This window comes from Apteryx rowi, unplaced genomic scaffold (assembly GCF_003343035.1).
Source record: "Apteryx rowi isolate R43461 unplaced genomic scaffold, aptRow1 scaffold_81, whole genome shotgun sequence".
NCBI lineage: Eukaryota > Metazoa > Chordata > Aves > Apterygiformes > Apterygidae > Apteryx > Apteryx rowi.
The window spans coordinates 536,457-554,745 of record NW_020451105.1 but is presented as its reverse complement, the minus strand read 5'-3'; the positions used below and the strand labels follow the sequence as shown (position 1 = coordinate 554,745).

The window sequence follows — 18,289 nt, the reverse complement described above, 5'->3', positions numbered from 1 at the left end:
GTTCATGCCAAAATGGGATGGTGAATTGTTTAGCTGTGCAGAAAAAAGCAGCAGAACTTAATGGTTAATGTGAAACACTTTTAATCTTAAATAAAGCAAATTGTTCAGATGTCTTACTTTATTAAACAATCCCTCTTGGGGCAGAGCGGAGAATAAAGTGCTCGACTACTACTTTTTAAATTATTTGGCTGTTAGCTGTGGTGGAATAGGTAAAAGAAGGAAGAATAGCAGGGTAGGGAGAGGATGGGGTGCACGTGTAGGGCTTCCTGCCGAAATTCACAACATCCTGTGCAGCTGATGAGTAGTCATCCTGTGGCCTGCAGAGGTAGGTTGCCAGGGACAGTTGCTGTTCTGGGGCCTGACTTCTTTCTCTTGTCTGGGATGCCATATGTTTGGTCTCAGCAGGTTTCTTTATACCAGTCTTCCTCATCCTGAGTGAAGTGAATTATAGGATCGGTTTGCCACTAAGATGCAAGACAGAAGGGGAGAATGGAAAGGGATGTCAGCAGGATTTTGCTGTTTGGTCTGGGATTCTCTGTGGTACACAACTGATTATTTGAAACCTGGAAGTTGCCAGGGAGAATCAGCATTAACTGATGAAGAGTAGAGTCTCTGAAATAAACTGTAAACCCTTCAGCCCTTCCCCAGGGTATCCTTTAGGAGTCTGTGGTTTTATTGATGAAAACCTGTTTGCCTGTTTTTAAAGGAGGTCTTGGAAGCCTGTTGAATACAAGTTTGTTCATTTTCTGATATCATCATCATAATTTTTCACTCTTTTGTAAGTTAGAATTACAGTCAGGTTCAGTCCTGTTACTGGTTTCTATCAATGTTCGTTTTCATAAGTTAGTGGAATGTCTTAAACTTTTGCCTACTTTTCAACAGTTTTTCTTGTACAGTGGATAGACTGCATTTAACTATAAGTATCACTGCAAAATCAACAGCTCTGTACTTCTCAATGCTTTTTTTTCTCCGTTCCCTTTCACCAGGTTTTGGAAGCGTGCTGGATTTGTGCCAGTTTATCTAAGGCAGACACCAGTAAGTAGCATACTGTTTCTGAATGAAATCCAGCCCTATTGATATCACTGGGCGTCTTTCCATTGACTTCAGTAAGATGTGATTTGGGCAGTAAAGTTTTCTGAGACTATATTTGGTGTTTGTTCTATGTTCACTTTTGTTCTTTAGGTCTGTAGCTCGTTAAAGGATTAAAGTTACAGGCTTGGGAGTGTGGTCTTTGATTAGTTTGCACTTTAAAAAATTAGAGCAGAGATGCAGCTCTTGGTTCATGGGAATGATGGGAAATATATCTTCATTACTAGAATGACCTGACTGGTGAGCATTCATGCATCATGCTGAAGATGCTGAATGAAGAGGACACTGAACAGGAGCCTTGGCTTACTGCCTTCTGGAAAGGTAACTGAGCTCATTTTGCTAATGTGAGAGGAATCTTCTGGGATATTTGTTGTGCAAATCCACAGGAATCATTTATTTTCTCATTTTGTCCTGCAGATTTTAGGAGGAGGTTCCTTTCTCTTCTTTCCTACCAGTTCAGCACGTTCTCTCCCTCGCTGGCATTGAATATTCTACAGAACAAAAATATCAAACAGCAGTCACAACCCTGTGAGTATCCAGGCTCCTAATATTAATTTAGACTGCAGTTTAAAGTCTTTGTATAGGTTTGTCAGAGTTCTCAGATGCAGCCATGGTGTGATATGTCTTGTGAAGTACTGTGAATTCCTCTTGGTCAGTTGTGTTTTGTTCCTAGTATCCAAAAAAATTGCTCGTATTTTTGAGTAAAAGCTAACAGGAGATTTTCAGCTGTTGAAAACTGTGTATTTTCTGTTTGCTTGTTTGTTTGTTTTTTGAGGAAAGATTTAAGTACTCCAAAATTAGAGGACTCTTGACTGTAACTGCTAAAGCATAACAAAACAAAATGCAGTGGATGGAGACAGAAGCCTGCCAAATTCAGTGTAGAAATAAAAAGGAAGTCTTGAGTAGCGGGGGTCAGTAGGCAGAAGAGCAGCTTACTTAGGATCTGAGGGAGAACCTTGTCATCAGAAATTTGGAAATTGGAATTTGATGCCTTTCTAAGAGAGAGGCTTTAGTTCAACTGCGTGTTATTGGGCTTGATGCAGTACTTGCTGGGGGAAATGCACAGGCAGTGTTACAAAAGGGTCAGGCAAAACAGTTCTAACAGTCCCTTTTGACTTAAAAGCCCTCTTTAAAAAGAAATTCCTTTATTTTCAGTGTGCCTAACCAAGGATTCCTCTTGTGAGAACTTGGTAATTTGTATCTTGTGGGTTTTTAATGCCTTTGCCTTGGTGAAAGGGGTAGGATGGCTGCTATGAGAGAACAGTCCTTTATCAGCAGAACCAAGTGCAAGACAGTGAAAGCCTGGGCAGGTTGTATTTATCAGCCCACACTGGTTTTAGTCTCTTAGACATATTTGAGTTGATATGTTAGTCTGTTTTGACAGTAGCGTTTTTTTTCATATGAACATATGTCTGTCTGAAAAGACTTTGTATTGTCAACCCAGTCTGGGTAACAGAGTTAGACCGGGGATGTTGGGTTCAGAAGTGTGTTGGGATGTGAACCTGTGGGGTAGCAGTTGACCTTCAGTCAATGATATGAAAAATGAATTTGCTAAATACTGAGATCCTGGACGGCTGGAAAGAACAGTCCTGACAATATGGCCTTTTTATTATTCAGCCATCAGCCGTGCTGAATTAGAAGCTGTTTTCATCCCATATGACCTGAAGAGGTTAGAGATGTACTCTCGCAATATGGTGGACTATCATCTGATCATGGATATGGTACCTGCTGTTGCCAGGATGTTTTTTCTCAACCAGCTGGGTGATATTTCTCTCTCTGCTGCACAGTCGGTATGTATCACTGTGTGAACAAGCCGTGCTTCACCTTTCTTTGTAGTTTCCTGCTGTCTCCTACTTTTGGAGTACTTTCCCATTTCATATGTCATCTTAAAAAAAAACAAACAAAAAACTTCGCTTCCTGTAGTTGCTTATTCTGTGGTCTTCTTTGTGGTTTCTCCTGCTTGTAGTGTTCTTCCACCTTTTGTGTTTGCTTTGAAAAAAATCTGTAAAGATCATGTTCTGTTGCCTATTCAGTGATGCACTCCATGAATTTATAATATTGTGTGAACTATCGTTTAAAACCCCCTCAAAATCTTCTGGCTCTTGAGCTGCACCTCAAGAGAGAAGTGTTCGTCTGAACTGAACATGGAATGATGCTTGCCAGCTACAGAATAATTTAGGGGTGTTTCAGTGCTTTTGAGCAAAACTTCAGCTCATACCCGAGAAGCCTTGTATTACTTGGGTAGAGCAAGGACTTTGCAAAATGCGAGGGACGTTGAAGGTATTATTTATATATATGTATTTGCTCTGAAAAACCCTCTAACTGAAATATATGTCATTTCCTCAGGCCCTTCTTCTAGGGATTGGCCTACAGCATAAATCTCTGGACCAACTGGAAAAGGAGGTGGAACTGCCCAGCAGTCAACTGATGGGCCTCTTCAACAGAATCATCCGCAAAGTAGTTCAGGTAATTACATCTTGACCTTCTTTGTCTTGGTTGTATCAAGCCAAAGTTTAATTCCAGTACTGAGCCTGGTACTAATAGAAATCTGAATCAGAGTTGCATATCTTTAGCATGTCCTCAGTAATTGACTGTAGACTCATTTGTAAGGAGAGAAAATCGTAGTGGAAAAAAGCAGATATTTATGACATTGGTTTTTATTGTAGGTGTTCTCAAATAATAGTATTGTGTTATATCTTTAAGTGTTGAAAAGTGCTGAACAAAATCCTGAGCGTACAGCCCATGGTGCCAGCTTAGCCTGATCCGTTTATGGTTACTCACTGCACTGGTGGTATCACAACCTTTGTCAAGAAGCCTTCTCTAAGGTCATTTAGAGGTGGACTTGAAGTCCTGTGAAATCAGGAGAAAGTTTTGGGTCTGTTCTTCTTTCTCCCTGATTTCTGTGATTAAGTAACATGATGAATTATCAAGTGGTGACAGAGATAAAGTACTTGCCAACTGCTTGCAATCACTTGTGCAGCCTAGGGCATCTAGATTCTCAAGGCAATAGAATATGGTAGCAAAGCATCTGCAGTGTGGCCTCAGTTGTTCATTTGAAAGGTGATTTGTTCAGCATAATACCCTTTTAATAATACTGAAGAAAATAACATGCAAGAAAATAAATACAAAGTTTTTATCTGCAAATGTTAATCAAATGACACTATATTGATAAGTATGCTGCAAATTATCAGTTCTTGCATTTATGCAAGTGGCGTTGAGTGCTGTTTTTTTTTTTTTTTCACACTTTTTATAAAAGTTGTTTTGCTTCTGCCTTCAGGAAGCAGCCTTGAGCTTTTTCATTTCAGTGTGGTGGAACATATGCATCAGAAATAAACAACTGCCTGTTAATATTTGCAAGATTACGAGAGTTTCATGGGGACAACTGGTTTGTTTGTAAAGCACAAACCTAGAAGAAACATCAGAAAGTCTCACATACCTTGATTTACTTCATTTCCAGTTGTTCAACACAGTCCAGGAAAAGGCTGTGGAGGAGCAGATGGTAGCAACAAAGGATATTGTAATGGAGCCAACACTGAAATCTTTAAATGATGATCTGGTAATTATTGAACTTCCTTCTCATCTTTAATATACATGTAAACACTATTCATAGAGTTTTCTTGAACACGGAAGTCTTGTAACCTAAATCTTCTTGGATGGGAAGAATTCCCTGTCATGTCTGTCACTTTATGATACTTATAAAACATGACAGCTTTGCCTTACGTTCCTATATTCATGCTTTGTTAAACTGCAGTATAGATCATCTGAGAACCTACAAAGATGTTCTTGAGAGTTATGTATTACAACTACATTTATGTATACCAATTATATAAAAAAATAAGTTATATAAATGACACAAGCTTTTCAGGATCATCTGGTGTTTGTTTTATGGCATATAGTGCTCTTTGGGTGGGAAAGAAGTTTTCCGTGTATAACATGGTTACTGTTGTACTTGGAACTTAATGCATCTCTTGTGGTGTCCTGTTGTAGGAAGAAGCTGCAAAGGAATTCCAAGAAAAACACAAGCAAGAAGTGGGGAAGCTGAAGGAAATGGACCTTTCACAGTAAGAATTTATCTGTATGAGTCTCAAAACCAGTTTTTCCCAGGTATCTATTTGATTGACTGGTCACCAGTGATAGCACATCTTGTTGAGACCTGTGTGCAAGGCTGTAGTTGCAGTATGGCAATCTCAAATGATCAGTAAGTGAGAAACAGCAGTGAGTATTTTCATTGGTAGCTGTGTGGGCTAAGTGTATGCTGCTACTCTGATGAAAATTTTGGGTATTGTTTGCCTGACAGGCAGTAACCATTGTTTTTAATCAGCTCTGTGTGTAGCTGCTTTGTTTCACACACAAACCATATTCTTTCCCTGATGAAATAGATTTGGTAGCAGAACTTTTCTGTTCAGGGCCATTCACCCATTGCCTTCACTCCATGAATCAGTGCCTGAGAAGTGTATCATAAGCATGAATTTTCCTGTTCCAATGCTTGAACTTACTGAATTTCCTTTTTCTGCTGGTATTTTTGACCTACCTACTAAAGCAAAAGGCTATGAGTAGCAGATCACAGCTGATCAATGGCTTGGTGTGGCTGCGACTAAGTGAGATCTGTCTGTCTGTGGAACTGAATCATTGTTAGAGAGCTGAGGGCTGGCGTGCAGTTCCAGTACTGCACACAGATGATGTAGGAGTTCTGGTTCAGTGCTCAGCTCAGCCCCAGTACCTCGGGTAGGAGCTTGAGCACATTCTTTTTTTACTTCCATTCTCTTTTCTCTGTCATTTAAACAATAAACTGTTCATGGCAAGAACTCTTGCTGTATATCTATATGGCAGCCTTGATTCTGGTTGTGTATGGAGTAATGTAACTACGTAAGTATATAATCTGTATAAATTTATGAGTAATAAAGCAAGTTGTCTGTCTGTGGATTGTTCTTAATTTGACAGTTTTCTGTGCTTCTAGAAGTAGTTATTACTTCCCTCAAACAAGGATATATGGGTCCTGTTGTTTGTTATCCAGCTTTGCTGTGTGCACAACTGTCTTCAGCTCAAGCAAAATGGTACCACAGAACTCCTAGCTAATTTTAGTGTTCTCTTCTTAAAAAAACAAAACAAAACCCTCCAAACCACAGAAAGTGAACCACCACCCAGAGCTGCTTTACTACAGTGTGCATGGATGCTTTTCAACTGCTGAACCAGCAACTTGAGTATCAGCAGATGTCTTTTTTTTTCCTGAACTAACAGCAGTTACACATGCTACTCTGATTCTTTCCCTTCTCTCTCTCCTCCTCCCAGTTTTATCTTATAAATCCTGTTTATTATACCAGCATCCCAGAAAAAAGAAATAGTCTCTTTTGGCTCCAGATTAATCTCTTTTAAATATGGGAAAAGGAACAAAAACTTCTTTGAATCTTTAATTGTCTTGTTTGAGGTAAGGACAAAAATGGATGTGATTTGAAGTGACTTGTAAGTCAGTCATGCTAGGAAAACAGCATAACCAGGGATTTTAAAAGCCTTAATTCCATTTCTTAGATTTGATAGCGTGACATACCTGTTTGTCATTTCAGACCACATTCCCTTTTTCCTCATCCAGAAATAGATTTCTGCTCCCCCCCATGAGGAAAGGGGACAAAATTCCATTTTGAACACTTTTGAATACAGGTGATAGAAAACTAATAGGAGAGGCAGAGCTATTTAATTTGAAAAGGTTTTGTCCAGCATTGTTCAGCCTTCTATTAACAAAAGCTAGTCTGTTCTGAATCTCTAAGAACTTGAGAAGGAGAGCAACCACTCGATTTTTCTGTAGGACTGCTTTGCCTAGTTGAACTTGTATGACATTTCCAGGGTACTTGAACACCATGGCAAGGGGAACAGAACATGAGCTTAAACTTGAATAGCAAATATTGTTAATGTCTCTTTTCAAAAGAAACCTGTAGGCCTTCAGTTTCTCCTGGACTGATGCAGGAAAAACTGCATTCAAAAAAAAAAAACCTACCTCCATTCAAACCTACTGCTGGTCTAAGGGCAGCTGCTAATTTAACTAACTTTCTTTTATAAGCCCCTGCTTTTTGCAACCCCTGCCTTTAGCACTGCAAACATTCTTCTCCTTCTTGAAAAAGAACTGACCCNCCCCCACCCAAAGCTTTTGAAAAGAAATCTATGTAGTGAATATAGATCTGTTTGTGGTTGTGAGCCTCAAAGCTGTAGTGACTGAGGATCTGTTTTAAGAAAGCTAATAGGCAAAGGAGAAGTATACATCACTGTTATGGAGAGTATAACCTTGCTGGCCTTATTTTTTTTCTTTCATCCAAGATGCACTCTATTCAGCACTCTGCTTTTCTGATGAGAGGCTTTCAGCAGCACAGTTCTGAGATATTTACAATAGGGGTTTCAGAGAGCTTCATCTGCCACTGACCAGCTTGAGATAGAGACAGCTGTTGGTTGCTATTGACCTAGTTTGGATTGAGCCTCTTGATATGGTTGTGACAAGCTATTATATCCCATTGCCAGTCTAATTTTGCTTTTACTTCTAAATACTGATTTGGTTGGGTGCTGAGACAGTGGCTTTGTAGAGTAGCATGTGCCTGACAGTATAATTACCTTATTTTTTCCTCCTTTGAGCTGGAAATTTTACTTGAATTTTTCTTTACTTTTTTTTCCCCACTTAGGTATATTATCCGGGGTGACGACGAAGAATGGAATGAGGTGCTGAGCAAAGCAGGACAGAATGCTTCCATCGTCAGTTTGAAAAGGTTAAGGAAGTTGAAATACTCGCTCTACAGAGGCTTCCCTGGTCTTTCCAGCTGGCTTTATTATAGTGTTTTGTAAAACAGTGAAATTAAGGAATTAAATGCAGATAAAAATGAACTTAATGTTCTTAATAGAGTCCCCGTTTTTCTGGAGAAGTCGGGGTGGGAGCACCCAAGAGCTGTACTGGGTACTCAGTGGTTCCTCTAATAGGAGAGTGCTAATGTGAATTCTGTGCTTTTTCTCTGGAGTATAGTCCTGTCTTTATACAGCTTAATTGCTTATCATAGCTCTTTTTTCTGTTCACATGGTTAAGCCTTGGTCCTGCCATAAGCTGGTCCTATTTCTCTCTTGGGTAACTTTTAAAGAACGAACTCATTCCCAAAGCAAATGGGATTGCAAAGTGGAGCTAACACTGGGTGGGAGCCTGTGAATATTCACATAGGCGAAAATACACATTCAGGGAAGGAGAATTCTTTCAAATTTGAGAGCTAAGCTTGCAAAATGTTAAGTCTGCCCTTCTGCATTTCCTTTCTTTTCATCCGTCTTCTTTCTTTTACCTTGCTCAGCATGAAGTCTTTCCTCATCTTTTCCTCGAGGATTTATAGCTAGGACTTGCCTGCTCGTTTTCCCTTCCTGTGGTGCATGACAGCTGAAGTGATTATGTGATCTTTCCTGTATCTCTATTCCATCTTCTGTGCATTCATGTTCTTTTCATGAATGATGGAAGCTCTGAGTTTCTAGAAGCTTTACAGAAATGAGAGAGTGTTGTTAGTGCTTATAAAGATCAGAACTCTGTCATGTTTGTCCTGGTCAGAACCTAGTGCAAGAATTAAATTGTATATTTAGTTTTACAACTGTCAATAATAATATTTTTCCAGTTGCTCTAACTCCCAGATGCCCTCTACAAATTGCCTGTAAGGACCATAGCTTAAAGTCTTGAAAAGCAATGAAAAAAGAAAGCTAAAAATCAAAATCTCCTATGGGATTCAAATTGGGTTAAAGAATCTCAAGATGCTAGGAAGTGTAGGTTGTACTCTTGTTAGTGCTTTCTCTAGCACCAGTTTAAGTGACCCAAGAAATTGGAAGTATTTTTTCCCAGCCACTTTCTTTGGGAAGCCTTGAAGCAAACATTTCTGTGTAGACCCTCCCCCCTTTTACAGGAAAAACTTCCCAGCTGGATGGGCATTCAGTGTATTTTAGCAGATTTTTTTTTTTCCTCCTATTTCCCAGTGAGAAGAAGAGAAAGCTAGAAACAGTAAGAGGACCCAAGCAACAGAAGAAGTTTAAGAAGACTAAAGATACAAAGCAGAAGTGGAAGAAATGACTTTGAAGCCAATCAGTGAACTTGAATTAATGACTGACGGGTTTGTACTTAAGAAGTACTATTCTCCTTTCAAAGCAAAAGACTTCCTTTGGAGTGGAGGGAGAGGGGAGAAAAAAAGCCTTAGAGACATTTTAAAAAGCAGTTTATATTAAGGGAAGTGCAGTGACACTGCCAGGAGACAGTCTATAGAGATTTTTATGAAGTGTGACTGCAGAGCTTGCAACACACTGGGATATTATGAGGGTGCTTTAGCAGCTACAAAGTTTCCATTCAGTCAAGGCAGATCAATCTGTAAACTTTCCTGCATCTTGCTGGTTGGTGTCTTTATTAAAAAGAATTTGGACAACAAAGGATAGAAATGTATTAGGCTTTGGTATGCGACTCTTACATTGTAGCATTTTTGACATCTTGATATGTTTGGTTACTGGTTCAGTAGTATTGCCATTCCTTTGTAGCTTGAGGGAGTTCTCATGTGAATAGTAACTGAGATTTTATTTGGGGCTCACTATTCAGTGAGGCCACGTTGTTGATGCAGACTCGTGATGTGGTCATCGCTCACAGGAGCTCAGGATATACAATGAACACTTCTATTTTGGAAGGCAGTTTACAGTTCCCACTTACTGTGCTCCATAAGAAGCTGTAATAAAGGCTCTTCTTTTGCATTCACACTTGCTTGTAAGCTCTCAGCATTCCAGTGGCTCAGTAATTTACATTTCGTAGTTCTCAAGCAGGCTAGGATGATTAACAGGTGCTGGGGAAGCTGCTTCTGCCAGCCTGTCTCCCCTGTTATCTACTTACCTAGAGCTGCTGCTTGGCTTTGTTGGAAAGTTTTGTGTTGATGTTACCAAGAAATCAGTACTATCATACCAACACCTGGTCTTAGTGATCTTTTCTTTATGCTCAGGGCAGGTCAAACAGGCAAGCTGCTGAGCTCTGCTAGTCTGTAGTTCCCATGCGGCAATAAGTAGGTACTAGTTTAGAGCTGAGACTTTCTGTGACTGCAGTACTCTAGTTCTGGTGCCTGTCACACTCTAGTGGCTTAAAAACCAGGACAAATCTCTGACACAGAACTGTCCCTGTCCCAAACATGAGCACCCTGCTGCATTACCTTGATGTTCCAGCTTTGTGGTCTAAAGGTTTGGAAACAAGACTTACTCATGGCTGTATGTACTGCTGCATCTGATTTGCTTAGATCTCAGAGCTCCTCTTACCAGCAAATCCCAAAGAAATAGTTTCTTCCCAGTTAAAGGCAGTATTTCTTCTCTGGGAAACTATTCTATGAAGCCTCTTGACTAAGGATAGGCCTTGTACAACACAGCTTGTACATACCTTTGGGTAACAGACCAGTGTGTAAGTTGGCAGCAATAGCACTTCCCCCACACTGGAGGCAGTTGAGCCCTGAGATGGGGAGATCTGCAGCTGCAGCCTTTAAAGGCTTAATGAGGGGTCCAGTTATCCCCCAGCTGTGCCAAAAGAGCAGTACTGAAGACCTGTGGGGTGAGGTGGTGGTATGCTGCCCTGAAGGGTTTCTAAAGAAGCTGTGCAAGGAGCAAGCAGGGAAGGTAAGAAGAAGCTCTTCACAGCTGCCTGGGAAGTCCTCAGAAGAAAATGTGAGTGTAAATTCTCTGTTTCTGCTGTTGTTGTTAATGGGAGGGTAAGCAATGTCCCTGGTGTGAGAGCGGTGCACAGCTATGACCCCCTTGCTTTAGGGAGTGGTGCATGCTGGATGTGCTGCTGCCTAGATGTTGTCCCTACTTGACTTTTTTTGAGAGGGACAAATAACTGACTTGTACCACAGTGGTGGTGCGGGTAAAGGAAGCACTCTTATGCCAGGCTGGGGCAGGAGGGGCTGCAGCTAGCATTGGAGCCTTTCCAGGGATGCTCCCCAGCCCGGTGAAAAGGAAACCAGTTCTGCTAAACAGTAGCAGTACAGAGTAGTGCTGGCTGGAGGGCTGAGCCTGGAGGCTGTTCTCTCATCTCAGGGGTCTGTTGGGCCAAAGGCTGGGAAGCCCAGCATAAGCAAAGCACATTTCCTGTGGATACCTGTAGGACTGTATGGTTTTTTAGTGTCTTAGCTTAACAGAGAAATCTCTGGAGTTGGTGACATTTGTGTGAGGGATGGTTATGGCAGTAAAAGTTTTTCTAGGGATTGTCCAGGGTTGGTCACATCCTTTAGCCCTTTGTGGGAAGGACTGCAAAGATGTGCTTGGAGTGGTAATCAGGTAAGGAACTGGTATCAAGTGGTTACTGTGTGTTGACTGAGTAACATTGACTTGCTTACTTCATATTCTCTGGTTGGAGAGATTTGACAGTGGTCTAATAGGCTGCAAGTCCAAAGATGCTTGAATATTACATACTTGCAGAGTCCTTTCAAAGCATGTTGAAACTCAGTGCTAATACAGCAGGTGTAACTGCTTAAGATTCTCTGACCTATGCAGATTATTGGATTTGTTGACCCAGGTGTAGTGTTTTGCTTTCTCTGGGTCTTATTATCTTATAAGTGACAATATCAGAAGGCTTTTTCTATTGTACATTACTTCTTGTGGCAAGAAAATGCTGATTGAATGTCCTTAAAATGCAGAAGTGGTGCGAATTGCAATGAATGTCTCACGAGTGCTGTAAAACTCTTTCTTCTAATAGGTTCAAAACTGTAATGTTTAAGACAAGTTTTATTATAAAACTCTTGTGCTGTTGAAATTGGTTTGTGTTTTTCAATGGCTATGCTGAGGATCAAATGGCTAAAAAGTTCAAAAGAAGTTCATATTTATATGAAAAATATATGGAAGAAGTTCATGCTTATTTATAAGGCCATGCTAAATAGCTGTTAAACTGTGCAAATTCGACTGTCCTCTCTGAAGCTGTGACTTGCACAGACCAGGGAACCCCCATCTAACGTGTGGCTGCGATGAAGCTGTATTATGTAAGCCTTAAGTCAGACTGAGGTTTCTGATTGTTTCAGAAAATATAGTCTCATGCTAGTAGGCAGCACTCATAAAAACTTTGGCTCCTGACTTACTGGCACTGTTTTGGGGAAAGTATGTTCTCTTGTAAGAGAGCCAAACTGGCAGTGGGGCAAAAATGAGCAATAGTCAGCATGTTGTTTGAGCCCGTCAAAGTGTGTGCGTGTTTGAAGGTGCAGGCTGCTTGCTGGAAATAAGGGGGAGTAAGAAAAGTAGTGTCGTTTCAATCTTTCTTTTTTTTACCACTAAACCAAATTACTTCTGCAAAGCATTACTATTAAGCAGTGTGAAATGAAATAGAAAACTCGACAGGTTCCTCTGCTCAGTTTGGAAGCATTTGTGATGGCAGGCTAGGTTGGAGCCGATCTATGAACATATTAGTAGCCTGGCAAAACTTCTTGTAAATCGTCTGTAGATCATTATGGAAGAGAGTAGATAAAATTAAACTGGATTCTTCAAGCAGACCAGGATTTTGCTTTTTGCCTGATATCTGCCTCTGCTGCTCTCTGTCAGTAGGCTGCAGTAATTTTTGCTCTGTTATCTGTGAACTGCGTGTACTGCAGTTGCAGTAAAAGACTTGGAGAACTTGAGCTGCATGTTTATACTGGGACTTCTTAGGTGTTATTAATGAGTGTACCTCTCCATTCCAGTGGGAGTTGTATTTAAGCAGAATTTTGCTATTTCTACAAAAAATGAGTGTATTCAGAGTCAAATCATTCTTTTTAAAATTTTCTGCATACATTTTATGTTTAATGGCAGCTTTTGGGATTCTTCTGCCTGCCTATTGCTCTTTGAACTGCAAAATGGAAAAAAGCCCTCAGATACTAAAGTGAGAAGTGTGTGTTTTTTTTGTTGTTTATTTGTTTTGTTTTTTTGTTTTTTTTTTAACAAATCTAGTCAAACCACATCTTCCTCTGTCTGTGCTTTAGATCAGTCAAGCTAGGTTAAAATTCCAGCTAGAGTAAGGGCTAGTTGAATGCAATCCAACAACAAAGCAAGAATTCATGTCTTTCCATAGCCAGAAGCATACTAAAAATGTCGCACAGTACAGGGGCTGAGAAGAGAGAGAGTTCTTTATCTTTGCATTTTGTTTTTTTTTCTTAGCATGAGTTTCCCTATGACTGGAGCTGTTTGCTATTATTTTTGTACACAGGATCCCCTGCAGAGGGGGCTGCGCATACTCAAAGGAGCCTGGTGCACTGCTAGTTGCTGTGCATGTGTTTAACCAGGAGCAAAGCCAGCCCAGCTGTCCATGCCTCCCCATTCTCTTCTCTTCAGCGGGACAGCGTGTTGGACAACCCGGTGACAACCTGGCTACATTAGTGTTGCAGGACCTATGTTAAACCTGCAAGGCCAGCCCATAGCTTTTCCCGGTGCTCCCTGGGTTGCTGATCTAGTGTCTGACATGTTGCTGCAGGTTCACTCTCTGCATCACTCCTGCACCCCAGTGAGCTTGTCTGCCCGCAGTGACTGAGGCCTGTGGCTAATTGGAGGCAAAGGGAAAAGCTGTGCAGAGCTGAGCAGCTCTCCGCAGGTGGTGGGTAGATGTGGCCTAGTTGTCAGTGGAATCATCCTGCCTGCTTGGAGACCCGTGAGCTATTTTGACAGCTGGAGGGAGCTGACCTCTGCGAGGTACCTGGGAGGAAGTAAAAACAGTGAAGCTGAGCATCTTCCCTGCTGCTGTGAGCTGGCTGCATGTTTGTGGGGGGTCCTTGCCTCCCGCAGCTATGTGGGGTTGGAGTGAGCTGTGTGGAGGGCTAAGGCTGGTGTACTGGAGAAAGGCAATGTGTAGAAATATATCTTTTCTATTTGGCCATCGTAATGCTTGCTTTGGGAATCTTTTTTGCTTCCATAGCTGGATTTTTGTGTGACTGTGTGTCCATAGGTACTTCCATATGTAGACCAGAATCAAAGGACTGTATCTAGGTAAGGGTTGTAGAAAACGCATGCTACAAGGTGCATGTAGATTTAACAGGTGTTTCTGGTTAGCTGTCATGGGAAAGCCAAGGATGGCGAGAGTTGGTGAAAGACACAGGTAGCCTTCTCATGCCTGAGCGTGAGCAAAGTGGAGGTGGGAGTGTGGTGTAAAATTCAGCCCAGTAAGCTGCACGTCCAGTGGGGGCGCATGTGAGGCAATGAGCTTAGGTGAGTCTGTGAATGCAGGTAGTTCTCCAGCCAAGCAGTTCTGAACTGGCCTCTAGATGCAAACAGCAGGAAAATGGACAGCATGGAAATTACCCCAGCTCTGGGACTGGGCCAATCTATGTTGCTGCTAGCCAGGCCTTTCCCCTGCTGTGCTGTGATTTTCATCATATGACAGAAGCCTTTTTGCTGCCCCTTTCTTTTGCAGGGGGTGCTGTGAGTGCAATATTCTAGTCTTTGCTGTGGATTTGCTTGTATTCGAAACCTCCTGGGCACCAAATATAGCTTTTGAGTCTTCTTTCCTGCCACAAGTGATGGCAACAGCAGCTTGCTGCCCATGTTTCCCGAGGGAGTCACCACTCTCCTCTTTTTCCTTGTGTGTCTCCCTGCAAGACAAGCCTGGCTGTCTCTGTTATGGCAGGTGCAGGAAGCAATGTCTGGTAGCTCGGGTAGCATTTGGTGAGGGCAAAGGGCCAGGTAGTAGCAGCACTACATTAGCCAGGGCTTGCCTGCTGTGCAAAGGCTTATTGTAAAGCAATAAGGTTTTATTTTAGTCTGAAAGTCATTGAGCATGTTCACAGGCAGATGTATGAGCTCTATTTCCTCTGTTCCACAAAATTAATGTAATTATGGCCATCAAAGCTTTGTGCTTCTCCAAAGCTGAGCACACTCTGCCATACTACTTTCTAGAACTCCAAGGGCAATACTCTGTTTGCATAAAATAGAGGAGGTATGCAGCTAGTTTCATGAGAAATTTCTGTTTAATCTACTTCTAGAGTAAAAGTGCTCCAAGGGGAATCTTAGGCCTTTGTTTGTATGCTATGATTCTTGAGACCAAGTCTGTTTGTACTGGTGGGTTTCCAAGCATGCTGATGTATGGCACAACACATGAGAAAGCACCCCCACACACACACACACTGTATCATTCTCAGCGGAGTGCTCTTGGATCGTGTAAATCAAATGGTAAGAAATGCTTGTGAAACTAATTTATTATAGAACTGGATTTCAAGTCTTGCTACACCTCAGAGATATGCTGTACAGTTCACTTTATTTAGATGGGGAAGGGGGGATTCAAGAGAAGAAACAATGATGAACAGATTCTCAGCAGCCAGATACGGGTATTGGCTGTATTAGTGGTTTCCTCCGCTGAAGTGTGCGCAACAGCCTAAGAAATTAAGTATTTGAGTCCACTTGTAGATGTAGACCAAATCCAAAGTTACAGCTCAGCCAGTATCCCCAAATGCTGTAGGGATCTGCAAGATTTATGGGGTGAATTTTGAAAAAAAGATTTAGATATTTTTGGCTCACATCCTTGCTCTGTCAATGGAAATAAACCTCTATCTCTTACCTCATAGAAAAATAAATGCCCTTGCTCTTTACAGCCTGAGTGTGCTACTCTAATAAATGTGGTTAACAAGAAAGGGACCATAAATGACTCTGGCAGTTTTCTATCCAGGTTTCTCATGTCTTGCCATTAGTCATAGCTTTATTAAATAAGAATGGGGATGAAACCTATGCAGCTGTGCCTGCTGCTGTAACCACTGGCTTCCGGGCAAGTTGTGTGTGAGGTGGGCTGGACTCATGGACAGCATTAGGAAGGGCTGTTGCATGCTTGACTCTGTGTGGCTGTTAGAGCATTCTTGGATGCTCTTTACTCTGAAATAAATATCGCTGCTGCTAGAGCAAAGCACTAGACAAGCAGCGTACCAGCCAGAGCCATTTTAGCCTTTTTGTTTTTGAGGTGACTCAGAAAGGAAGTGGTGTCTGCTTTTTTGACATGTTTTCTTCATTAGCATTTGGGAGTTAATCAGATGTTTAAGTTCTGAGGACTGACTGAATACCTGCAAGTTGCTAAGTAAGTAGAATACCTAGAACTACGACTTCTCTCCAATGTTGATGTCTGCTGCTTTTCTATGGAAGGCAGGTACTTAAGCTAGGGGAAATGCTACTTAAACATACTACTTCAAAAAATGTTTGAGCCTAGGAAAGGGAAATAAATGACTCTTTATGCCTTGTTTTAAAGCATAGATTTAGTTACATTTATCTAAAAAACTTAAGATGCTAACACTGCAACTGCCTTTTCCATAGAAGTGTGTTGAAATACCATTTTTCTTGTTAGAGCAGCAGAATAAATACAGCAGTTGTGTATTTTAAAATTGTTGTTAATAAAATCCTGGTACATTTACATAAATGACAACATTAATGTACAAATAACAAAGCATGTAATATTACAGCAGCAAAAGAGAACCTACATTTTTGTACAGACAGCTGAAGCAGCTACTTGAAAATATTTTCCAGGATAAAGCCTTTTGTGCTATTTTTTCAGGCAGACCAGTGATATCTTGAAACACCTCTAATGGCTTTCTGATAATAAATAGAGTTATTGAAAATGGTGATCTTAAAGTGTATGTATGTGTAGCTAAAACACAAATTGGAGCATGCTCTGACCAACTTCTTTGTCTATCAGATTACTGATCCTAGACTAATTCTTCTTGCATGCAATTTGCCTATGAAGTAAAATCCTTTAGGGATGAGGGGATGTCAGATTTTGACAGATTTGTTGGGAGATGCTGTAGTTTGCTCACCTTCCCTTCATCTACCCAAACCATGTCTGTGCCTTATATTGGAGCTTGGGCCCAGCTGAGACTCCTCCTTTTGGTGTACTTAGTTACAATATTAATGTTTAAATTTCCAAGAAGCAGTAGTTCTACACTGGAAACTATACCTCCTCTTCTCCTTCACCCACCCATAACCAATAGAAAGCATCTTAGCAAATGTGCTTGTTATGTGCTAAAAAAGACCAGTGGGAATTTTCAAAAGTCTTTTAAGCTACTGGTGAGAGCAAGGTGTGTGTTTGTGGGCAACTGCCTTCCTAAGGTTGACATGAAACTGTATATTGAATTGTCTCCTTTTAGTTCTCTTAAGTCAGCTAGAAAAAGGCCTAAATGAGTCATTTTTGAACAGAAACATCTGTCCACTGTGAGCAAAGGAAAAACATCCATCTTAAACACAATGCCTCAACCTGAATGCAAGTGCTGCAGCCCAAATGTTAGCTTGCAGCTTACCTCTGGGATGGGGTTAGCTGTGCACTATGCGCAGTTCCCCCTGAGGTAGCCTATCTGTGGAAACAGTATCATTCCACGGATGGGGATGTGGAAGCAGAGGACTAGAGCTGGAAATAAAGGTCAGAGTTTCTGATCCCAACTAGCTCTGGAGACAGAGAGAGAGAGAGGCAGAGAGAGAGAGAGAGGCAGAGAGAGAGAGAGAGGCAGAGAGAGAGAGACAGAGAGAGAGACACCAAAGCATGAAGCTGTAAGTTCCCCATGGTTTTAGGGAGAGTTTATTGCTATTTATACTATTGGGACAGTTTCTTCAGCATAACAATAGTTCCTACTACACCTGAGTGTTTTAGAAAATGTCTTATGTGGTGTCAGGTCTCACAGATGACATTCACAAACAGGTTTTGATAATGAAAATGATTTGGACTATCAAACCTTTATAGTAAAAGGGTAGACAGCCTTTTTTGCAAACTGGATCCAGATTAACAACTAGCACAGTGAAATTGTATTTAAAAAATACAAAAAAACCCCCAAACAATGCTCCCCTCCTGCCCCAGCTAAGTTCTCCCAATTAGGTGCAGACTGAGTAATTTCAGAGTTAGTATTAGTTCCTACTCAGACTTGTACGTCTACAGACTCTCAAGTGCAAACAGTTAGGGGAAAGCTATGCCAGAGTCTCTTGTCACAGACAGACACTGGTGTTTATTACTATAGCAAAGTAGTTTGTGTACACCAGCCTCTCTATTCAGACAGATGACTTGTTGAATGGGCAGTGGTCCACAGAATTAGAAAACACCTTCTATGCAGCCTTTTTTACAAGTAAAATGTATGTGTATGAACTAGTTGGCTGTTATGGTGTGTAGACAGACACTTGAGAATACATGTTAGGTGTCAAGTCTAGGTAAATTGCCTCACTCCCCTATAGCCCTGCATTGTGCTTGTTTAAATGGCAGCATTGATCTTCTCTTCAG

At 41.1% G+C, this 18,289-nt stretch overlaps 1 protein-coding gene across 8 annotated transcripts in view; it reads left to right on the top strand.

The window, feature by feature from the left end:
- NAT10 (N-acetyltransferase 10) overlaps window positions 1-18,289 on the top strand; it is a 50,847-nt gene that overhangs the window by 15,931 nt on the left and 16,627 nt on the right. For 4 of the 8 annotated variants that reach the window (XR_003257428.1, XM_026089405.1, XM_026089406.1 and 1 more), the window contains exons 20-28: window positions 987-1,035; window positions 1,317-1,410; window positions 1,507-1,617; window positions 2,707-2,879; window positions 3,436-3,555; window positions 4,547-4,645; window positions 5,077-5,150; window positions 7,752-7,835; window positions 9,064-9,197. Coding sequence is in view for 7 of the 8 variants with exons in the window: in XM_026089405.1 (XP_025945190.1) it covers window positions 987-1,035; window positions 1,317-1,410; window positions 1,507-1,617; window positions 2,707-2,879; window positions 3,436-3,555; window positions 4,547-4,645; window positions 5,077-5,150; window positions 7,752-7,835; window positions 9,064-9,157 (898 nt within the window). In the remaining variant the exon portion in view is untranslated. The other 4 variants (XM_026089409.1, XM_026089404.1, XM_026089408.1 and 1 more) reach the window with 3 other exon arrangements.